Genomic DNA, 18,595 nt, shown 5'->3' on the forward strand with positions numbered 1-18,595 from the left:
AACATGGGTGAGATAAACAAGGGGGGAGGGTGGGGGGGCAAGGGAAAACTTGGAGACAGTTAGGAAAAGCTATGTAATACAGCAAAGTTATGTTAATGGATGCTCTTTGAATTGAGAAACAGCATATTGAAGTATTTTATTTCTTTTTTTCTGTGCACTGTTTTCAATAAAAAAACGTTGATATATAATCTGCAAACGAACCTGTTCCGGAGACGGGAAGGTGGTAGAACTAGAGGACATGAAATGAGATTGAAGGGGGGCAGACTCAAGGAAAATGTCAGGAAGTATTTTTTCACGGAGAGAGTGGTGGATACTTGGAATGCCCTCCCGAGGGAGATGGTGGAGATGAAAACGGTAACGGAATTCAAAATTGTGTGGGATAAACACAAAGGAATCCTGTTCAGAAGGAATGGATCCTCAGAAGCTTAGCAGAGATTGGGTGGCAGCACCGGTGGTTAGGGGGTGGGGCTAGTGCTAGGCAGACTTCTACGGTCTGTGCCCTGAAAATGGTAGATACAATTCAAGGTCAGGTATACATATAAAGTAGTGCATATGAGTTTATCTTGTTGGGCAGACTGGATGGACCGCACAGATCTTTTTCTGCCGTCACCTACTATGTTACATGGTTAGTGTGTACTAAAAATGCTAACGGGCCTCTAGTGTGGTTTAATAAACAGGGCCCCTGGTCTTCCAACCTAGGCCACCTGTTATTGTGTTACCCTCTAATGGCTAAATTTACTAACGTGTACTACACATGTGACTGTTTACCACAGATCTTATTTTGTGCAATAGGACCCATTTACTAATATGATAGCACATGTTAGCAAATTTGACCCTAAATGGGGAGCATTGATGGTATGGATTACAAAATGTTGAAACTGCATTGGCTCTGCCCATGTAGTGTTTATTTACACCTTATATTTGTGTAAACAAAGAAACTGACACCTGTTATAAAAAGAATAATCAAAAAATTTTTATTTTTTCAACTGTCCTCCGTCGGACAGAGGCAGCGTGGGAACACCACACTGGAAGCAAAGTCTGCTTACAGAATATATTTTTAGCAATAATACAGAGATATATTTGCTTAGCAGTAATACAGAGATATATGCTTGCTCAGCTTTGCTCTTGCTTTGCTTTGCTTAAGATACTTATCTTCTCCTCAGTTTAAATACACTTACATTCATACTGCACCCAATGTGTGCACGTCAGCAACCCTTTTCTTTGAAGCTTGTTCTCACATTCCTTATCTACAAATGTCTGCAAGCAACATTCCTTCTGCTACCCTGCACTCAAGGTTGATTCTATGACTCCCTCATTGTTTTCACAGGTTTGTGACTCATAGGTCTTTTGCCTTAATACTTGCACTTCACTGACCATAGGAACTTTATACTGTTCAACGGTAGGGAAACCAGTTCCTGGCAGAAAACTGTAAAATGAAATACATTATAGTACATTATAGAGAAAATGAAGAGGAAAGAAAATGCCAGATGAGCCTTTTAATGGAGAGTTGAAATGGTTGTAGACAGTAGCCCTTTAAAGGAATATCAACAAAGGTCCTCTTTTGTGAGATAAGGCTGTCAAGAGCAGCATGTTTTTTTAACTCTGCATTTTCAGAATCTAGATAGGCTTCTGGCAGAGGTGACATTACACCACCAGTACGTAGATATAAAGGCTCTGTGTAAGTGTTACAAAGAGAGACTGTTGCTCAAATTTGGACGTTCAAAAGGGATCTACTGCTTTCTAGGACACTTGGATTCAGGCTTTAGCTTCAGCAAAAGGCAGAGACTGATTCTGCCTTTTGCTTGAATGGATTCCATTTCGGAACACAGTTGGCAGTCTTTGTGTTCCATGTTTTAGTCTTATTCTCAGTAGACAAGCAGTGCAGTGCAGGCACACTTGATGGTGATGTCATCTGATGAAGCCAAAGTGCCTGGAGCCCTCCTTCAGCTACCAGCCTTTTTTCGGACTGCCTATGCTTATGTGGGGATTCCTACTTTTGCCTTTAAGACCTATCAGGTATCGGCCTTATTCATCCACCGTGCCAGATTGAATGCAGCCCTCCTCCCTCCCTTAAAATGTCTTCATATCAGAAATGTAAAAAAAACAGAGCTCAACTGGAACTGTATTGCCAGCTTAAGGCTGTTTTTTTTGGAGGGGGAGGGGAAACAGCACAACTTGACAGCATTTTTGTCTCTCATTTTTTATTTATACAAAAAAATTTTACATTTTTTTATAATCAAGAATTAAATTGCATCACTCTGTCAGGTTGTAGGAAAGGCTTCAGTACCAGTTTTTACTTAGAACTCTTGTTTCATATATTAGATTATTGCTAGGAAAAGGACAAGTGGTATTAATGTCTTCAATCCAAAATTTGACAGGTGGGAAAGAAAGGACAGAATATGGGATATTAAAGAGTTAGAACTAGTTTTGAGACTTACATAAGAATAGCCATGCTGGGTCAGACCAATGGTCCATCTAGCCCAGTATCCTGCTTCCAACAGTGACAAATCCAGGTCACACGTACCTGGCGGAAACCCAATTATTAGCAACATTCCATGCTACCAATCCCGGGGCAAGCAGTGGCTTCCCCCATGTCCATCTCACTAAGTGACTGTGGACTTTTCCTCCAGGAACTTGTCCTAACCACTGTTACCACATCCTCTGGCAGCAAGTTCCAGAGCTTAAACTATTTTTTTGAGTGAAAAAATATTTTCTCCTATTTTGTTTTAAAAGTATTTCCATGTAACTTCATTGAGTGTCCCCTGGTCCAGTGGCGTACCAAGGTGGGGGCGGTCCGCCCCGGGTGCATGCCGCTGGGGAGGGGGGGGTGCCGCACGCCGGTCAGCGTCGTTCGTTTCCATGTTCCCTCTGCCCCGGAACAGGTTACTTCCTGTTCCGGGGCAGAGGGAGCATGGAAATGAACGATGCTGACCGGCGCGCGGCACCCCCCCAGCAGCGTGCACCCGGGGGTGAGGGGGTTCTTTCACCGGGGTGGGGGGTGTCCTTTCGCCGAAGGGGGGGGGTGCGCTGCACGGGGGGGGGGGGGGGGGGGGGCGCATCGGCGATCCGCCCCGGGTGTCAGCACCCATAGGAACGCCACTGCCCCGGTCCCATCAATTGTGTCTGCATTTCCCTGCCATCTATAGAGAGTCCCATTACAGGCAAGCAACTATGCTTTCAGAGAGCTGTACTGCAAATGGCAACTAATGAGACATACCTTGGGTGTATCGTATCTAGTATCTACAGCACAAACTATGGCTGTAGAAGTGGAGACAGCAGAGCAAAGACATTTTAGGCCACCTTTACCTCTGGGACATTATCTTTGTCATATTGCTGCTGAAAACCCACCTTTTCAAGCAAGCTTCCCCAAATGATCCAACTTAAACTTACGTACCCATCCACACAACACCCAACCAAGCGTTAATGACAATGAACTAGACCCCCGCCCACCAGTCTTCCCACAACCCCTCCCCTCCCCCTACTCTCTTACACCAAATCCCCCGACGAATACAACTTATCCACCCCACCTCTCCCACCTCTACTACCCCTTCTCTTGTTCTATCACCTAACTACTTTTATCATTCTACGCTACTACAGCTTTACTACAGCTTGTACTTCTCTCTGCAATACATTGAAACTCTATCTACTATGTAAGCCGCATTGAAGCTGCCTTGAGCAGGAAAGCGCGGGGTTCAAATGTAATAAATAAAAATAAAATAAAAAATATTTATGATAGAATTAAATGTATGCAGCAGAAAGTTTAACTATGTTGTTTGAATCTCTCTTTTATGCAATCATTGCACTTAACAATTGATTTAAGGCTTTTCTAATCAGTGTCTATGAGAGAGAGAGAAAATTTAATGAATCAAGGGCATAATCTAAAAGAAAAAGGGCTGCCATAAAATTGTTATGCATTACATCGTGGACAGCTGTCAGTAACTTGAAATCCTGCATTAATTATTCTTCAGCTGAAGACCGATGTTGGAAAAGAGGTGGCGAATGCAAGAAGAAAACAACATCTTTCATCCTTACAGTACTATTGTGCCCTAAATGCTCTGCAGTACAGAAAGAGAATTGCAGTAGTAGAACCCATGATGGGATTTGCACAAGGACAGGTATGTGAACCCAACATACTACAAACTTGGTCAAAATGTAATTTGTTCTTTTTTTTTTTTTTTTTCTTAAATCTTTATTAAGAGCCAACAAGGTAGCAATTTGAACATGCCACTAACAGCATAGCAAAAAACCAAACAGAGTGGAGTGGAGGAGTGGCCTAGTGTTTAGGGTGGTGGACTTTGGTCCTGAGGAACTGAGTTCGATTCCCACTTCAGGCACAGGCAGCTCCTTGTGACTCTGGGCAAGTCACTTAACCCTCCATTGCCCCATGTAAACTGCTTTGAGCCTGCCTTGAGAGGGAAAGCACAGGGTACAAATGTAACAAAAATAAAATAGATACTATTGGAGATTCTACATGGAATGTTGCTACTATTGGAGATTCTACATGGAATGTTGCTATTCCACTAGCAACATTCCATGTAGAAGCCTGCACAGCCACATTGGTAATCTGCAAGGGCCGACTTCTACATGGAATGTTGCTAGTGGAATAGCAACATTCCATGTAGAATCTCAAATAGTAGCAACAGTGGACAAGTGGCCTAGTGGTTAGGGTGGTGGACTTTGGTCCTGAGGAACTGAATTCGATTCCCACTTCAGGCACAGGCAGCTCCTTGTGACTCTGGGCAAGTCACTTAACCCTCCATTGCCCCATGTAAGCCGCATTGAGCCTGCCATGAGTGGGAAAGCGCAAGGTACAAATGTAACAAAAATAAAATAGATACTATTGGAGATTCTACATGGAATGTTGCTACTATTGGATATTCTACATGGAATGTTGCTATTCCACTAGCAACATTCCATGTAGAAGCCTGCGCGGCCACATTGGTGATCTGCAAGGGCCGACTTCTACATGGAATGTTGCTAGTGGAATAGCAACATTCCATGTAGAATCTCAAATAGTAGCAACAGTGGAGGAGTGGCCTAGTGGTTAGGGTGGTGGACTTTGGTCCTGAGGAACTGAGTTCGATTCCCACTTCAGGCACAGGCAGCTCCTTGTGACTCTGGGCAAGTCACTTAACCCTCCATTGCCCCATGTGAGCCGCATTGAGCTTGCCATGAGTGGGAAAGCACGGGGTGCAAATGTAACAAAAATAAAATAAAAATAAACTCATAAGCATAGACAAGTGACTACAAAGTATTCCCTCTGTTTACAAAGCCGCGCGGCAGTGCCGACACAGCCCATTCAAATTGAATAGTCTGTGTCGGCATTACCACACCGACAGGCGCTAGCGTGACTTTGTAAATGGAGGGGGGGGGGGCAGTCATTCATGGATTCATGGGCGGATGCATTTCAGCTGAAACTTATTGCAGAAAAAACACGTCTTATACTCGCATCACAACACAACACGAGTAAATTCACCACCATAAACACACCAAACTTGTCCCTTCCCGTTTCAGACACTCTGAAAATTCTTGGAGTTACCATTGATCGAAATCTTACACTTGAATATCATGTGAAAAATACCACCAAGAAGATGTTCCACTGAATGTGGAAACTTAAAAGAGTAAGACCTTTCTTCCCAAGGACCATCTTTCGCTATCTGGTACAGTCAATGATGCTGAGTCACCTAGATTACTGCAATGCACTCCACGCTGGTTGCAAAGAGCAATTCATCAAGAAGCTTCAGACTGCCCAGAACACTGCAGCCAGACTCGTATTTGGAAAAACAAAATATGAAAGTGCAAAACCCCTAAGAGAAAAACTACACTGGCTTCCTCTCAAAGAACGAATAACGTTCAAATTATGCACTCTAGTTTATAAAATCATTCACGGAGATGCCCCAGCCTACGTGTTAGACCTGTGGTAGACTTGCCACCCAGGAACGCTAAAAGATCATCCCGCACATTCCTTAATTTTCACTTCCCCAGCTGTAAAGGCCTAAAATACAGACTAACGCATGCATCAAGTTTTTATTACCTGAGTACGCAGTTATGAAATGCATTGCCGCTTAACCTAAAAACTATTTACGAACTAACTAACTTTAGTATATCTCTGAAGCCCTACCTCTTCAACAAGGCATACCACAACGTCCATTAATTGTAAATGTAACGCATCTCCACTTTACCTATATTCGGAACTGTTTTCTTCTTATATCTGTTTGCTTAATCTTATTATGTCATCCATGTTCTCTATGTAACACCAAATGTAATCTTCTAATCTGGAACGGTGAAAGCCATAACACTACACTGTAAGCCACATTGAGCCTGCAAATAGCTGGGAAAATGTGGGATACAAATGCAATAAATAAATAAATAAATATGTTTGTAAAAAAGCAAATGCAATGAAGCTTATCCTTGGCCCCAAGTTTTATGTAAACCCCAGTCTGCTCCCTCCCCTTGTAAGGAGGAATCCCCAGAGAGCACCCAGGGGGTCCAGGTCATTGTGAAGCCCCTGCAATAAGTCAGACCAGCACAGACGGTAGGAGCATTACCCCTCCTCCCTCCCTGATAATGTCTTTGAACTCTTATCCCCACTTACTTATACGCACAAATACCCACCATTTATTACTCCCATACTCAACTGCCCATTCCACTTCCTTTCCATGTCAATTCGCCTCCCTCCCCTTAATAATAAGAGGGTGCAGGAGGAATTTTTAAATGAGATCTTATTGCCTCACCCCACGTTTCCCAAATCAATTATGACAAAAATCTTATCCAAGGGATTATGCACATACGTGTACGCATATGGAACCTGAAAATAACCAGGGCACCACAAGAACAGAATAATCTTCAGATCATCCGAGTTCTTCCTAGGGCTGCCGCTAGTGATCGTATAAGACCCCACGGACGATGGCACCCTGCAGCTCATTAGCCCATAGCTGTAGAATGAGTCCTCAAAGTTTGTGCATTATTGTCTCTCTGCACCTCGTGCATCCAGCGGGTGAAGCAGTTCCCTAATCATGATGAATCCAGCAGGGGGCCTGTGACCGATGAAGTATCTACGGATCTAGTCCAGCCCAATAAGGGTCACGCTTAAGAGAGGCTGGCAATCCCAGTGAGACCAATAGCACAGAGCATATTACCAATCCTGCAGAAGGTATACTGCAACAGACTAGTAACATATAGTAACATGGTAGATGACAGCAGAAAAAGACCTGCACGGTCCATCCAGTCTGCCCAAGAAGATAACTCATATTTGCTGCTTTTTTTGTATACCCTACTTTGATTTGTACTTGTCCTCTTCAGGGCACAGACTGTATAAGTCTGCCCAGCACTATCCCCGCCTCCCGCAGTTGTTTCATAGCAGACCATTGCAAAACCTAATCCCCAAACAGCGATCTCTTTCAAGGCAGAGATAAGAGCATGATCCAGAGGGAAAGATAAAAGCAAAGTAGTAACCAACACAGAGGCATGTGTTTCTCCACTAGTTCCAATTTAAGTAAGCTCTGTAGAGCTCAAATAAGGCATCAGGCAAGTTGGCCCACGAAAGCTTTCAGCTCCATAGGAGATGTAAAAGTCAAAACTCTGTTCTCATGGTGGACTCGTACCTTTGCAGGAAATTGCAATGAGAAACAAATCCCTTTATTATAGAGCTGCGTGCATTATGGCACTAGTGCACGCCACTGTTCTGACACACTAGTAGAATAGTCTTGGAAGATCAAAATTTTTGATCCTGATTTTCCACAGCTCTTTGCTTTTTATTTGTGCCCAGCAGTCAGGCTTTATCGGCATAATTTAGAACGTGGGCAATAACTTGGCAAGGTTTTCTGTCAGCAGCCCGACACATCCCAACACGGTGCACCTGTTCAACGGAAAGTGGAGCTGCCTCCGGTGGCCTCCCCAGTTAGTAACAGCTTCCCACAACTTTGAATTTCTCTTATTGTGATTTTTTTTTCCTGGTCATTGACCTTTTCCAACAGCTGCTGGATTTTTGTCCTCTGCCGCTTGGGCCTGCACCTCCATGTCATCCAGTCTAGTAGTATGACCACCAACCCGCTCCTCCAGCCATGCAAACAATTAATTACTTTGCCAATCCAAGCACTCCTTGATATCCTCTATGGAGGCATACTTTGCAAGTTTATCGTCTTAAGATAGCAGACATGTGCTTTGTAAGTTCTCGGATCACCTCCTATTGCAGGGTTACTGTGGTCTGCGGGGCCTGTCCCATCACCATCTAGCTGCTCCCACTCAGCTCCTGGTCTCTTGGAGTGCAAGCTCCCTTGGCGGGCATACCCCACAGAATGACAATCTTGTTTCAGTCTGATACCTACTAAAAGGTATGTGAAGCCGCTGTCTGGGGTGATAGATCTTAAGAGGGGCCAAAAACAGTTTGAATGACGCTAACAAATTGCAGATGAGAAAGGAGTGCGGTCAGTGAGTGTCTGCTCAGCTTGAGAGCATCACGTGAACACCCCCCCCCCCCCAAATAATTTATTCTTATGAGTGAAAGCATTAAGAAGATATTCGAAGCCAGTTCTGGGGCTCAATAGTAACTTACCCATGTAGACTGGTCATCTCAAAATTGCTTTCTCAAGCCTGCTAAAAGTATGTGTGTTCTAGAACATTGTACAAATGCATGTAATTACAACTTATTCAAAGGAGGTGATACAAGGGTATGTTTAGGTTTGGGAGGGGAAAATGCACATGGTGGCAGTAATTTTAAGACGGGGTGCTCCCCCCCCCCCACCACCAAACCAAAAAAAAAAAAAATTGCAGAGCATTTTTAGGTATAACTTGTCTGGAATGTTTTTACGTTTGGGGAGCGTGCCAGGTGCCCTTGACCTGGATTGGCCACTGTCGGTGACAGGATGCTGGGCTAGATGGACCTTTGGTCTTTCCCAGTATGGCACTACTTATGTACTTATGTACTTATGTAAGTTGCCCAGTTCCGGGAAGGTGATTTGGGGCCCAGTCTTGGATGTCTGATAATCCCGTGCTGATGCATTATGGGACCTGCACCACTGATTTCAATGGGTAGAATCAAGACTACATTATTCATTCAGTTCAAATATGGCTGGGAAAAGTCCCAAGTCCCCTTTTGTACGATGATTCAAAGTCTAGGGGTATATTTGGATGCCTAGTTGACCTTAGAAGGCAGATTTTGGCATTAGTATGTGGTTGTTTGGAGCTATAAAGATGATTTGATATATTTCACAGCTTGAATACATGAGAGAGTTCTAGTACACATTGTGTTGTCATTGCAAGTAGTATACCATGCAATCAGTGGCGTAGGCGCAGGTGGGCCTGGGCCCACGCACTTAGGGCTCAGGCCCACCCAACAGTAGCACATGTTTAGTGGTAGCTGGTGGTGATCCCAAGCTCCACCTACTGAAGACTTCCCCCTGATGGTAACAAAAACGCTACTCTCCATGATACTGGCACCTGCACATTCTCAGTTTTTAGCGCATGCTTGCTACAGACTGCCAAAGTGGAAAGAAGTGTTAGCCCACCAGCTGAGATATTTTTTTTTTGGTGGTGGGGGAGGGGGGAGAACACTTGGTGCCCACCCACTTCTTGCCTAGGCCCACCCAAAATCTGTTGTCTGGCTACGCCCCTGCATGCAATACTTTGTATTGTTGTTCGTATATGTTTATTGCTCTAATTGCCTACTGCTCATGTTTGATCTATACTTACTGTACACCGCCTTGAGTGAATTCCTTCAAAAAGGCGGTAAATAAATCCTAAAAATACTACCGTATAAATGTTCAGAAGGTTTTGTGCAGTATTTAAACTTTGTTAAACAAAATCTTAAATTCACTGTGCAATATAGTTAAAACATATCCTTTTTAGATTTAATTATTAGTAAAGGAGAGGGGAGGCTGAATACATCTCTGCATCATAAGGAGACTGGCCGTAATAATTATTTATTTATTTGTTTGTTTATTTGTTGCATTTGTATCCCACATTTTCCCACCTATTTGCAGGCTCAATGTGGCTTACAATATTCCGCCCTGGCTATTGCCATAGCTGAGTAAAGATACAATTAATAATTACACAAGAATATGAGTAACATAGTGAGATAAAGCATTGGGTATAACGAAATCAACAATGAAATAACAAAACAGTAATTTACTAAAGTTCAAGTTTATGGCTCTCTAGTCGTCATCTGTATCTTAAGAAGAGTCTTCTGATCAGCCACTTCTCGAGAGTGCGCAGGATTTGTTCATCAATAGATTTCTACCAAGCAAATGATTTGAAACAGATTTCTGACCTTGGGTTATTCTGAGAATGTAATTAAGGCAGCTTATAAAAGAGCTAAATATGTGGATAGAGAATGGCTGATAGTTAAAATAAATATCAGTCCAAATATGATAATCTCACTGACAGGCACTTCGCAGGTGGTAAAAATTTTAAGACGATTCTGGCAGATTTTGTCTTCTCAAACTTTATTTGCATAGTTTCCAATGTTGGTATGTACAAGGGGGGGAGAATCTGGGTGAATGTCTGAGAGAAAAAAAGCTTCTCTGTGATGGAACAGGAGCTGGGGCATTGGTCTTGCTCTCAATGCAGTTGGTGTCATCTACGATTGAAAGATCCAATTGATCTCCAGCCAACAATTTTTATATTACAGCACAGAGTGTGACTTCTTGTGACTCCAGTTTTGTGATCTACATGATTATTTGTCCATGCCATAGAGTCTATGTGGGCAGCAGTGGCGTAGCTACGGGGGCCTGGGCCCCCGTAGAATTGGCCCTGGACCCCCTGCTGCCAACCCGCCGCGGTCGCCTACCTTTGCTTACGGGGGACCCCAACCCCCGCCAGCCGAGGTCCTCTTCTTCCGGCGCAAGGCTTCGTTCTGTTTCTGAGTCTGATGTCCTGCATGTCAGACTCAGAAACAGAACGAAGCCTTGCGCCGGAAGAAGAGGACCTCGGCTGGCGGGGATTGGGGTCCCCCGCCAGCAAAGGTAGGCGGGGGAGGGTTGGCGGCGGGAGGAGGGGTCAACAATGGCGGGGAAGGGGGCAGCGGCGCCAGGGGGAGGGCTAAAATGTGCCTCCTCACCTCGGGCTCTGGGCCCCCCTCCCGCCGAAGTCTGGCTACGCCCCTGGTGGGCAGGACCAAGCGGGTGATCCGTCTACGCTTGAATGTACACAAACGTTGTATTCATATAACGAAAGAAACAGCACCTTTAGTATCCCACTGGATTTCTGAGACTCATTCTATATAAGACATCAGCTGGTGGGTGATTGATCATATACCCTCCCACCCTTTTGGGGGGTGGTTGTTTACAGAGGCTGGTATATCAGTAACACTGGATCTATAAATTGAACGCTATTTTCTCTGTTGAGCTGAATGATTCTTTCGAATGGGTAACTCTGATTTGATTGGACTGCTATCATGATCTTTTTTGATTGGTTTATTCATATTGAAAGCTTGTATATATAAGCAGCAGTCAGCTTATTATATGTATATTTAGCACTTTTGACTGTGTTGCAGTTCTGGATATACATTGGGTTTTTTTTTACTGTCTCATTTTAAAAAATATGTTGATTTACACAGCTCAATACTGAAACATTCACTATCTGCTTTATGATCTCTTTTTTTTCCTTAATTTTTAAAATCTTTTTTTATATTTTTCAGGTTTACTTTCTTAAGAAGGGGGCAGATATGTTTTCTAAAAGGATGGATGACTTTTTATTATCTGTATCAAACATGATTAAAAGGTAATAAACGTACTGTAGCGGATATACATTTCCTAAGCATTATAAATTTGATGAGTCTTTGAATTGATATCCCTTTTCGGTAAGACCATGTGTGAAATGATACTTTATGGAGGTAATTGAAGGGCCCCTGACGCAGCCATTTTATACTGGCGAAACATGGCCATGTCGGGCATTTTATGTTAAATTTCTGGGAGCTTTTAATCTATTAATAGAAACTATGTATTTTTTTTTTTTTACAAGGTCTGCCTTGTTGTTTTTTTCTAGCTATTACAGAGATAATTTTATAAAGCTTTTTGTGCTTACAAAGGATGGTTTACACAAGGAAAGTGGCTCTTTTAAAACTGTGCAGGTATAGAGAATGTAAAAAAAAAAAAACCCAGCAACTAGGTGCATCAGAAGATTGCTTTTATTGTTTTTAATGCAATCTGCGTGTAATGTTCCTGGGGCCATAGTTCATGAAGAGCTGGGATGGAGTGGAAATGTATGTGTGTATTTTATATAAAATATGCCTGTACAAGCATATGTTTATACCTTCTTTGCAGCTGTGTTTCGGCCAGCAAGGCCTGCGTCAGGAGTCTTCTCACCACATCGATTATCTTTCCCTGTTTTTACATCGGATGTATTAAATCTCTTCAGATTATGTTAAAAAAATGTTTAAAAAATGCATTAAAGCATTAAAAACCGAGAGGCTACAATAAGCGTCTCTCATCTGATTTCACAGATCGATGTGGTGAGAAGACTGTGAACAGCTGTGTCGAGTCCTGTTCTCCCTTATTTTATATCTTTTATTATTAATACATTTTTTAAAATCTTTACCATCGGAGTACCGTCTTCATTTTTCATCATTTTTGTTTTTCTCATTTTTTAGAGTCATCTTCGCTGTTTTGTATATTGTTGTTTTTTGCGAAGATAGTTTTCTTCTGTTTTTTTTTGTATACCTTCTTTGCAGCAGGTGTGAATTTGTGTAGTCATTGTACGAGCCTGTTTTATATAGTTGTTTATGTTGTCTTTGTCAAATACCTTCTATAAATCCCAGCCTTCGTCTTTTTGTGTTCAAGCAGATAACTCTGCATGACACATGTGATAATTGTACATAGGTATTGCCATACTGGGACAGACCAAAGGTCCATCAAGCCCAGCATCCTGTTTTCAACAGTGGCCAATCCAGGTCTCAAGTACCTGGCAAGATCCCAAAAAAGTTCAATATGTTTTATGCTGCTTATCCCAGAAATAAGCAGTGGATTTTCCCCAAGTCATTTTAATAATGGTCTATGGACTTTTTTCCTTTAGGAAGCCGTCCAAACCTTTTTTTTAAACCCCGCTAAGCTAACTGCCTTTACAACATTCTCTGGCAACAAATTCCATAGTTTAATTACACATTCAGTGAATAAACACTTCTCTGATTCGTTTTAAATTTACTACTTTGTAGCTTCATTGCATGCCCCCTAGTCTTAGTATTTTTGGAAAGAGTAAACAGATGCTTCACGTCTACCCGTTCCACTCCACTCATTATTTTATAGACCTCTATCATGTCTCCCCTCAGCCATCTTTTCTCCAAGTTGAAGAGCCCTAGCCGCTTTAGCCTTTATTGTTGTTATTGTTGCGCTTTTGAGCTGTTTTGTTTTTGTTTTTTTCTTAAATTCTGAAACTGTTTACTCTGACATTTCAGAAAAAGAAAGGAATTGCTTACTCACAGGTTTTATGTAGCTCTCTTGCTACACACCCTGTTTCAAAAGGTTTTACAAACCACAGTAAATTTCAGCAGCCTTGAATCATTGTACCATGCAGTTCTCTGGAAAGGAAACAAAAATAAGCCTGTGAGAAGCAAGCACACATTAGCTCAGTGATGTGGAAAGATAACACAGCTAAGCAGGTGGCAGCAACTGAGATTGCCTTGTAGAGCTCTGTACAGAGGGTGCACAGGAGAAAAAATATTGTCTTTAGTTCCCCGTGTTATTTTCAGCATTTTTTCATTTTTGTGGCGTTTACATTCTCATTCTGGGGGCAATGTCATTAATAGTGCAAAAAAAATTTTCTTGTCATTTCGATCAGAAATGTCATTGTCGCTTCCCATGGTGTTTCAAATGAGTGCACATCCCTGGCTTAGAAAATTTGAACGTGTTAAACGCTATAAGTAGACCTTTGAAAAAGGAAGACTTGGTGCTGAGGGCTGCAAAAGGCAATAGTGAACCTTTGCAATATCCTGCCAAGAAAAGGTCACAGCATGATCTCCAATCCTTCCACGCCCAGAAATAGAACAAGAAAAACAACAAGCATAATAGTTCTTTTTTTGACTCCTAACCACTACTCGCTTGCCCTGTCCTTTTCCCTTACCCTTAATTGTTCTGTCTGTTTACCTGTCTTATCTAGATTGTAAGCTCTTTGTAGCGCTATAGAAGTGATAAGTAGTAGTAGTAGTAATATAGAAGCTTACCCTTGCAGATCAGGAACGCGACCATGCAGGCTTCTGTTTCTGTGAGTCTGACGTCCTGCACGTACGTGCAGGATGTCAGACTCGCAGAAACAGAAGCCTGCGTGGCTGCGTTGCTGATCTGCAAGGACAGGCTTCTAGATGGAATGTTGCTAGTGGAGGAGTAGCCTAGTGGTTAGTGCAGTGGAACATGGGATGTTGTTACTATTTGAGATTCTGGAATGTTGCTATTACTTGAGATTCTACATGGAATGTTGCTACTATTGGAGATTCTGTTGCTACTATTTGAGATTCTACACGGAATGCTGCTATTCCACTCGCAACATTCCATATTTAGATTGTGAGCTCTTTGAGCAGGGACTGTCTTGTTTGTGTATGGTGTACAGCGCTGCGTATGCCTTGTAGTGCTATAGAAGTGATAAGTAGTAGTAGTAATGTAGAAGCCTGCCCTTGCAGATCAGCAACGCGGCCGCGCAGGCTTCTGTTTCTGTGAGTCTGACATCTTGCAGACTCACAGAAACAGAAGCCTGCGCGGCCGCGTTGCTGATCTGCAAGAGCAGGCTTCTAGATGGAATGTTGCTAGTGGAGGAGTAGCCTAGTGGTTAGTGCAGTGGAACATGGCATGTTGTTACTATTTGAGATTCTGGAATGTTGCTATTACTTGAGATTCTACATGGAATGTTGCTACTATTGGAGATTCTGTTGCTACTATTTGAGATTCTACACGGAATGCTGCTATTCCACTAGCAACATTCCATATTTAGATTGTAAGCTCTTTGAGCAGGGACTGTCTTTTTGTGTATGGAGTACAGCGCTGCGTATGCCTTGTAGCGCTATAGAAATGATAAATAATAGTAGTAGTAGTCTTTGGCAAACATTAAAATGCTTTTGATTGTATTGTAGCATTCAGGAAGACCTTGATGCTGACACTGAAGCCATGAGACTCTCCCAGCAAGAGCTGCTTTCAGGAGACGAGTTTGTCTACACCCCGGACTCTGATGTAGCCTCTCCAGTGATAAATAGAAATCTCATTCAGAAGTCTGGCTACCTTAACATTAGGAGGTAAAGTGAACAGCTGGGGCTTCAATCCTTTACAGTATGTGAAGTACAAAGTAGTAATAATGTTGAAGATAATTTTTTTTACATCACATTTAAATACACGTTATAATTTCCTCTCCAAGCACAAAGGAAATTGAAGGAGCTCTGACAGCTCCCCTATCACACATCATCTTTTCTTTGTTTTTGTCTCTTGGGGCCTCTTTTACTAAGCTGCGGCAAAGTATCAGCGTTTGTTTTTGGCACACGCCGGGGCCCTCCTTTACGGCAGCGAATAAAAGGTAGATCTTTCTTTTTTTCAGGAAATGGCAGTGTGACAAGTGAAGCCACGTGACCATTTTGGGGGAGGAGCCCTTACCACCACCTATTGAGGTGGCTGTAAGAGCTTCTGTGCTAACCTGGCGGTAACCCACTGGGCAGTAGCTTAGCCAGACACAGTATTCTGGGTGGGCCTGAGCCCAAACTGGGTGGGCATACAATTCCCCCCCCCCTTCGCGCTTTATGTCCCTGCCCTGCATACAATCTCCGGCCCCCCGCATGCACTTTCTTTCTGCACCTGCCCCACACCACTGACCCCCCCCAAAAATAAAATAAATACCTGACCCTGGTGGGGGATCCCCAAGCCTCACCAGCTGAATGTGTCCTCCTGCAGCCAGAGCAAGTGATTTTCCTACCTGCTACAGCCGGGGGCACTTTCCACCCATTGCTGCCATGCTGGCTTCTCGGGTTTCAGGTGCGTGCAAAAAAACAAGCATATGCACGAGGTGGGGGGGTTGGTACTGTGGCATTGGATGGAAAGTGCTGCCAGCCGACGCAGGACAGACATCTTCAGCTGGCGGGGCTTGGGGATCCCCGCTAGCTTATAAGGGTGTCATAATTTTCAGGTGGGCCCAACCTGAGACTGGGTGAGCCCAGGCCCACCCATGGCTACGCCGCTGCCACTGGGTACATACCGGCGCTACAAAAATTAAAATATTTTTGTAGCGCTGGATATGCTGCGCGCTGGAGGTGGAAACTTCCGCTGGGCTGCTGCAGTATCCTGGCGATACTTCTTTTTTTAGCGAGCAGTAAGCCCGTGTTGGGCTTGCCGCCACTTTGTAAAAGGGGCCCTTGATGCAGTAGTATTTGACAACTGTCTCGGACAAAAGCTAATCCAAAACCGTCCACCCTGTTCCCTTTTTTGAGCTATAAGATTAGGATGCCTTAAGTACCGTATTTTTCGGACTATAAGACGCACTTTTTTCCCCCAAAATTTGGGAGGAAAATGGGGGGTGCGTCTTATAGTCCGAAGGTAGCGAGTTTTGGATCGCCCTCCCCTACTTACGTGACGCGATGTTCCCTGGTGGTCTAGTGACGTCGGGGCAGGAAAGAGCCCCCTCTTTCCTGCCCAGCGCGCTGCTCTCCGTGCTCCTGACTGCTTCCTGACGGTCTCGGCGAGATTCTCGGCGGCCATTTTGAATCTCGCCGAGACCGTCAGGAAGCAGTCAGGAGCACGGAGAGCAGCGCTCTGGGCAGGAAAGAGGGGGCTCTTTCCTGCCCCGACGTCACTAGACCACCAGGGAACATCGCGTCACGTAAGTAGGGGAGGGCGATCCAAAACTCGGACAAGACGCACCGGAGCACCTAGGTTTTAGAGGAGGGAAAAAGGAAAATTTTTTTTTTCCTATTTCCCTCCTCTAAAACCTAGGTGCGTCTTATGGTCCGGTGCGTCTTATAGTCCGAAAAATACGGTATGTATTTTTTTTTTAAACAACATGATTCTTATAACTCTCATTTCTAATGCCAACTCTACATGTTTACATTTCTTTAAAAAAAAATAATGAAAGTTTGAAAAACCGAAAACTTGAGTTCCTAAATTTGAACCCTATTCCAAATTTAAGGGCCCTTCTTCTACTGCACACTAGCCACAAATTTAATGCGGCAGCTAGTGGGGCGGAACCAGCATTTTCTAATTCTAGTTCCGTGTTAAAGTACTAATTAGGACTAAAAAACAGGAGATGGCCTCTACACGAGTCAAAGCAAACAGAAGAGTAGAGGATAACACGCTGACTTCCATGTGGGGAGCGTCCAAAAATAGATCTTTTATTATGCCACAAACAAAAGACCCGACACAGGCCGTGTTTCGGCGGATTTTCCCACCTGCCTCAGGAGTCGGATACACTATATAAAAAGTACATAAAATATTAAAAACTTATATAGGGCAATAGATTAAAGAGCACATAAAACAAAAAAAAAATAATTGATGAATACAGAGAACAATCTCACAGTTGCTTAAATGTTTTCACAAGTAAACTTGTTTTTTTTGCAAGAGCTGTGCTGATAGGTGTAAATTATTAATGTAATATAATAGGTGATAGCAGATAAAATTAATTGGCTGATCCAGTCTACCCAGTTATTTCAGTCTAAACTACTAAGGATATATCCCAGCTGTCAACTGTAGACGCCTGACCATTTGTAAGATATTGCTCTTATGCAAGTCCATTTCTGTTATCTGTCATGTTGGTTCTGTACCATCCTGGGTAGATGAGCCTGTAAAATGCCTTTTTAATTCAGCCCCTACTCCCCATGTTTTACCACAAAGCTTTGCAATAAACTAAATAGCTACCAAAATGAGGGGTCCCTTTTACAAAGACTTGTAAGGGCCTTTGTGTGTCCAGCACGCCAAATCGGCATTACCGCCCGGCTACCGCATGCCCTAGGTGGTAATTCTGAATTTGGCATGCGCCGAAAACACGTGGTAGAAAATATTTTCTTATTTTCTACCTCATGGTGCTTACCCAGCGGTAAACAGCAGTGTGCGCACACGGCATGCCTACCGCCTGGGTAGCGCATGAGACCTTATTGCTAAGTCAGTGGTTGGCGGTAAGGTCTCAGGCTGAAAATGGACGTGCGCTGGTTTTTATTTTGCTGCATCCATTTTCCTGCCCCTTTAAAAAAAAAAAAAAAAAGCCCCTTTTCCAGGACACGGTAAAAACTGACCCGGCATATGCCCAAAAGACACACTCGCACTGCCTTTTGCCGTGGCTTAGTAAAAAGGGCCCGTGAGTGAAACTAACCATGAAAACATCTGTCTGCCAAAGGTTCAATGACCTTGTTGGATGGTGCCCTGCTACCAACAGCCTGCTGGCATCAATCCAGTGAAGCTCTTTTTATATTAAGGAAAGGAAATAAAATAAAGCGTCGATTGAAAAGGAAACTAGCAAGTTATTTGTTAATTTGGACCAGTAGCAATGTATTGAAATCTGATTACAACAAATTTTTAAGAATAGTAAAAAGAAAAAAAAAATCTATCACTCTCCCAACTTCAAAGATATGTATTTTTTTGTATTATGAAAACATATACAAATTTAAAAAAAAACAAACTAAAAGCAAAATCATTAATTTGCCTAT

The 18,595-nt window shown here is 43.1% G+C and overlaps 1 protein-coding gene across 1 annotated transcript in view; it reads left to right on the forward strand.

Annotated features, from left to right (window-relative positions):
• APPL2 (adaptor protein, phosphotyrosine interacting with PH domain and leucine zipper 2) overlaps positions 1-18,595 on the forward strand; it is a 96,133-nt gene that overhangs the window by 47,970 nt on the left and 29,568 nt on the right. The window contains exons 8-10 of the mRNA XM_030214153.1: positions 3,969-4,115; positions 11,636-11,718; positions 15,053-15,211. Coding sequence (XP_030070013.1) covers positions 3,969-4,115; positions 11,636-11,718; positions 15,053-15,211 — 389 coding nt within the window. The remainder of the gene's footprint in view (positions 1-3,968; positions 4,116-11,635; positions 11,719-15,052; positions 15,212-18,595) is intronic.

Source organism: Microcaecilia unicolor, chromosome 9, assembly GCF_901765095.1.
Source record: "Microcaecilia unicolor chromosome 9, aMicUni1.1, whole genome shotgun sequence".
NCBI classification, from domain to species: Eukaryota; Metazoa; Chordata; class Amphibia; order Gymnophiona; family Siphonopidae; genus Microcaecilia; species Microcaecilia unicolor.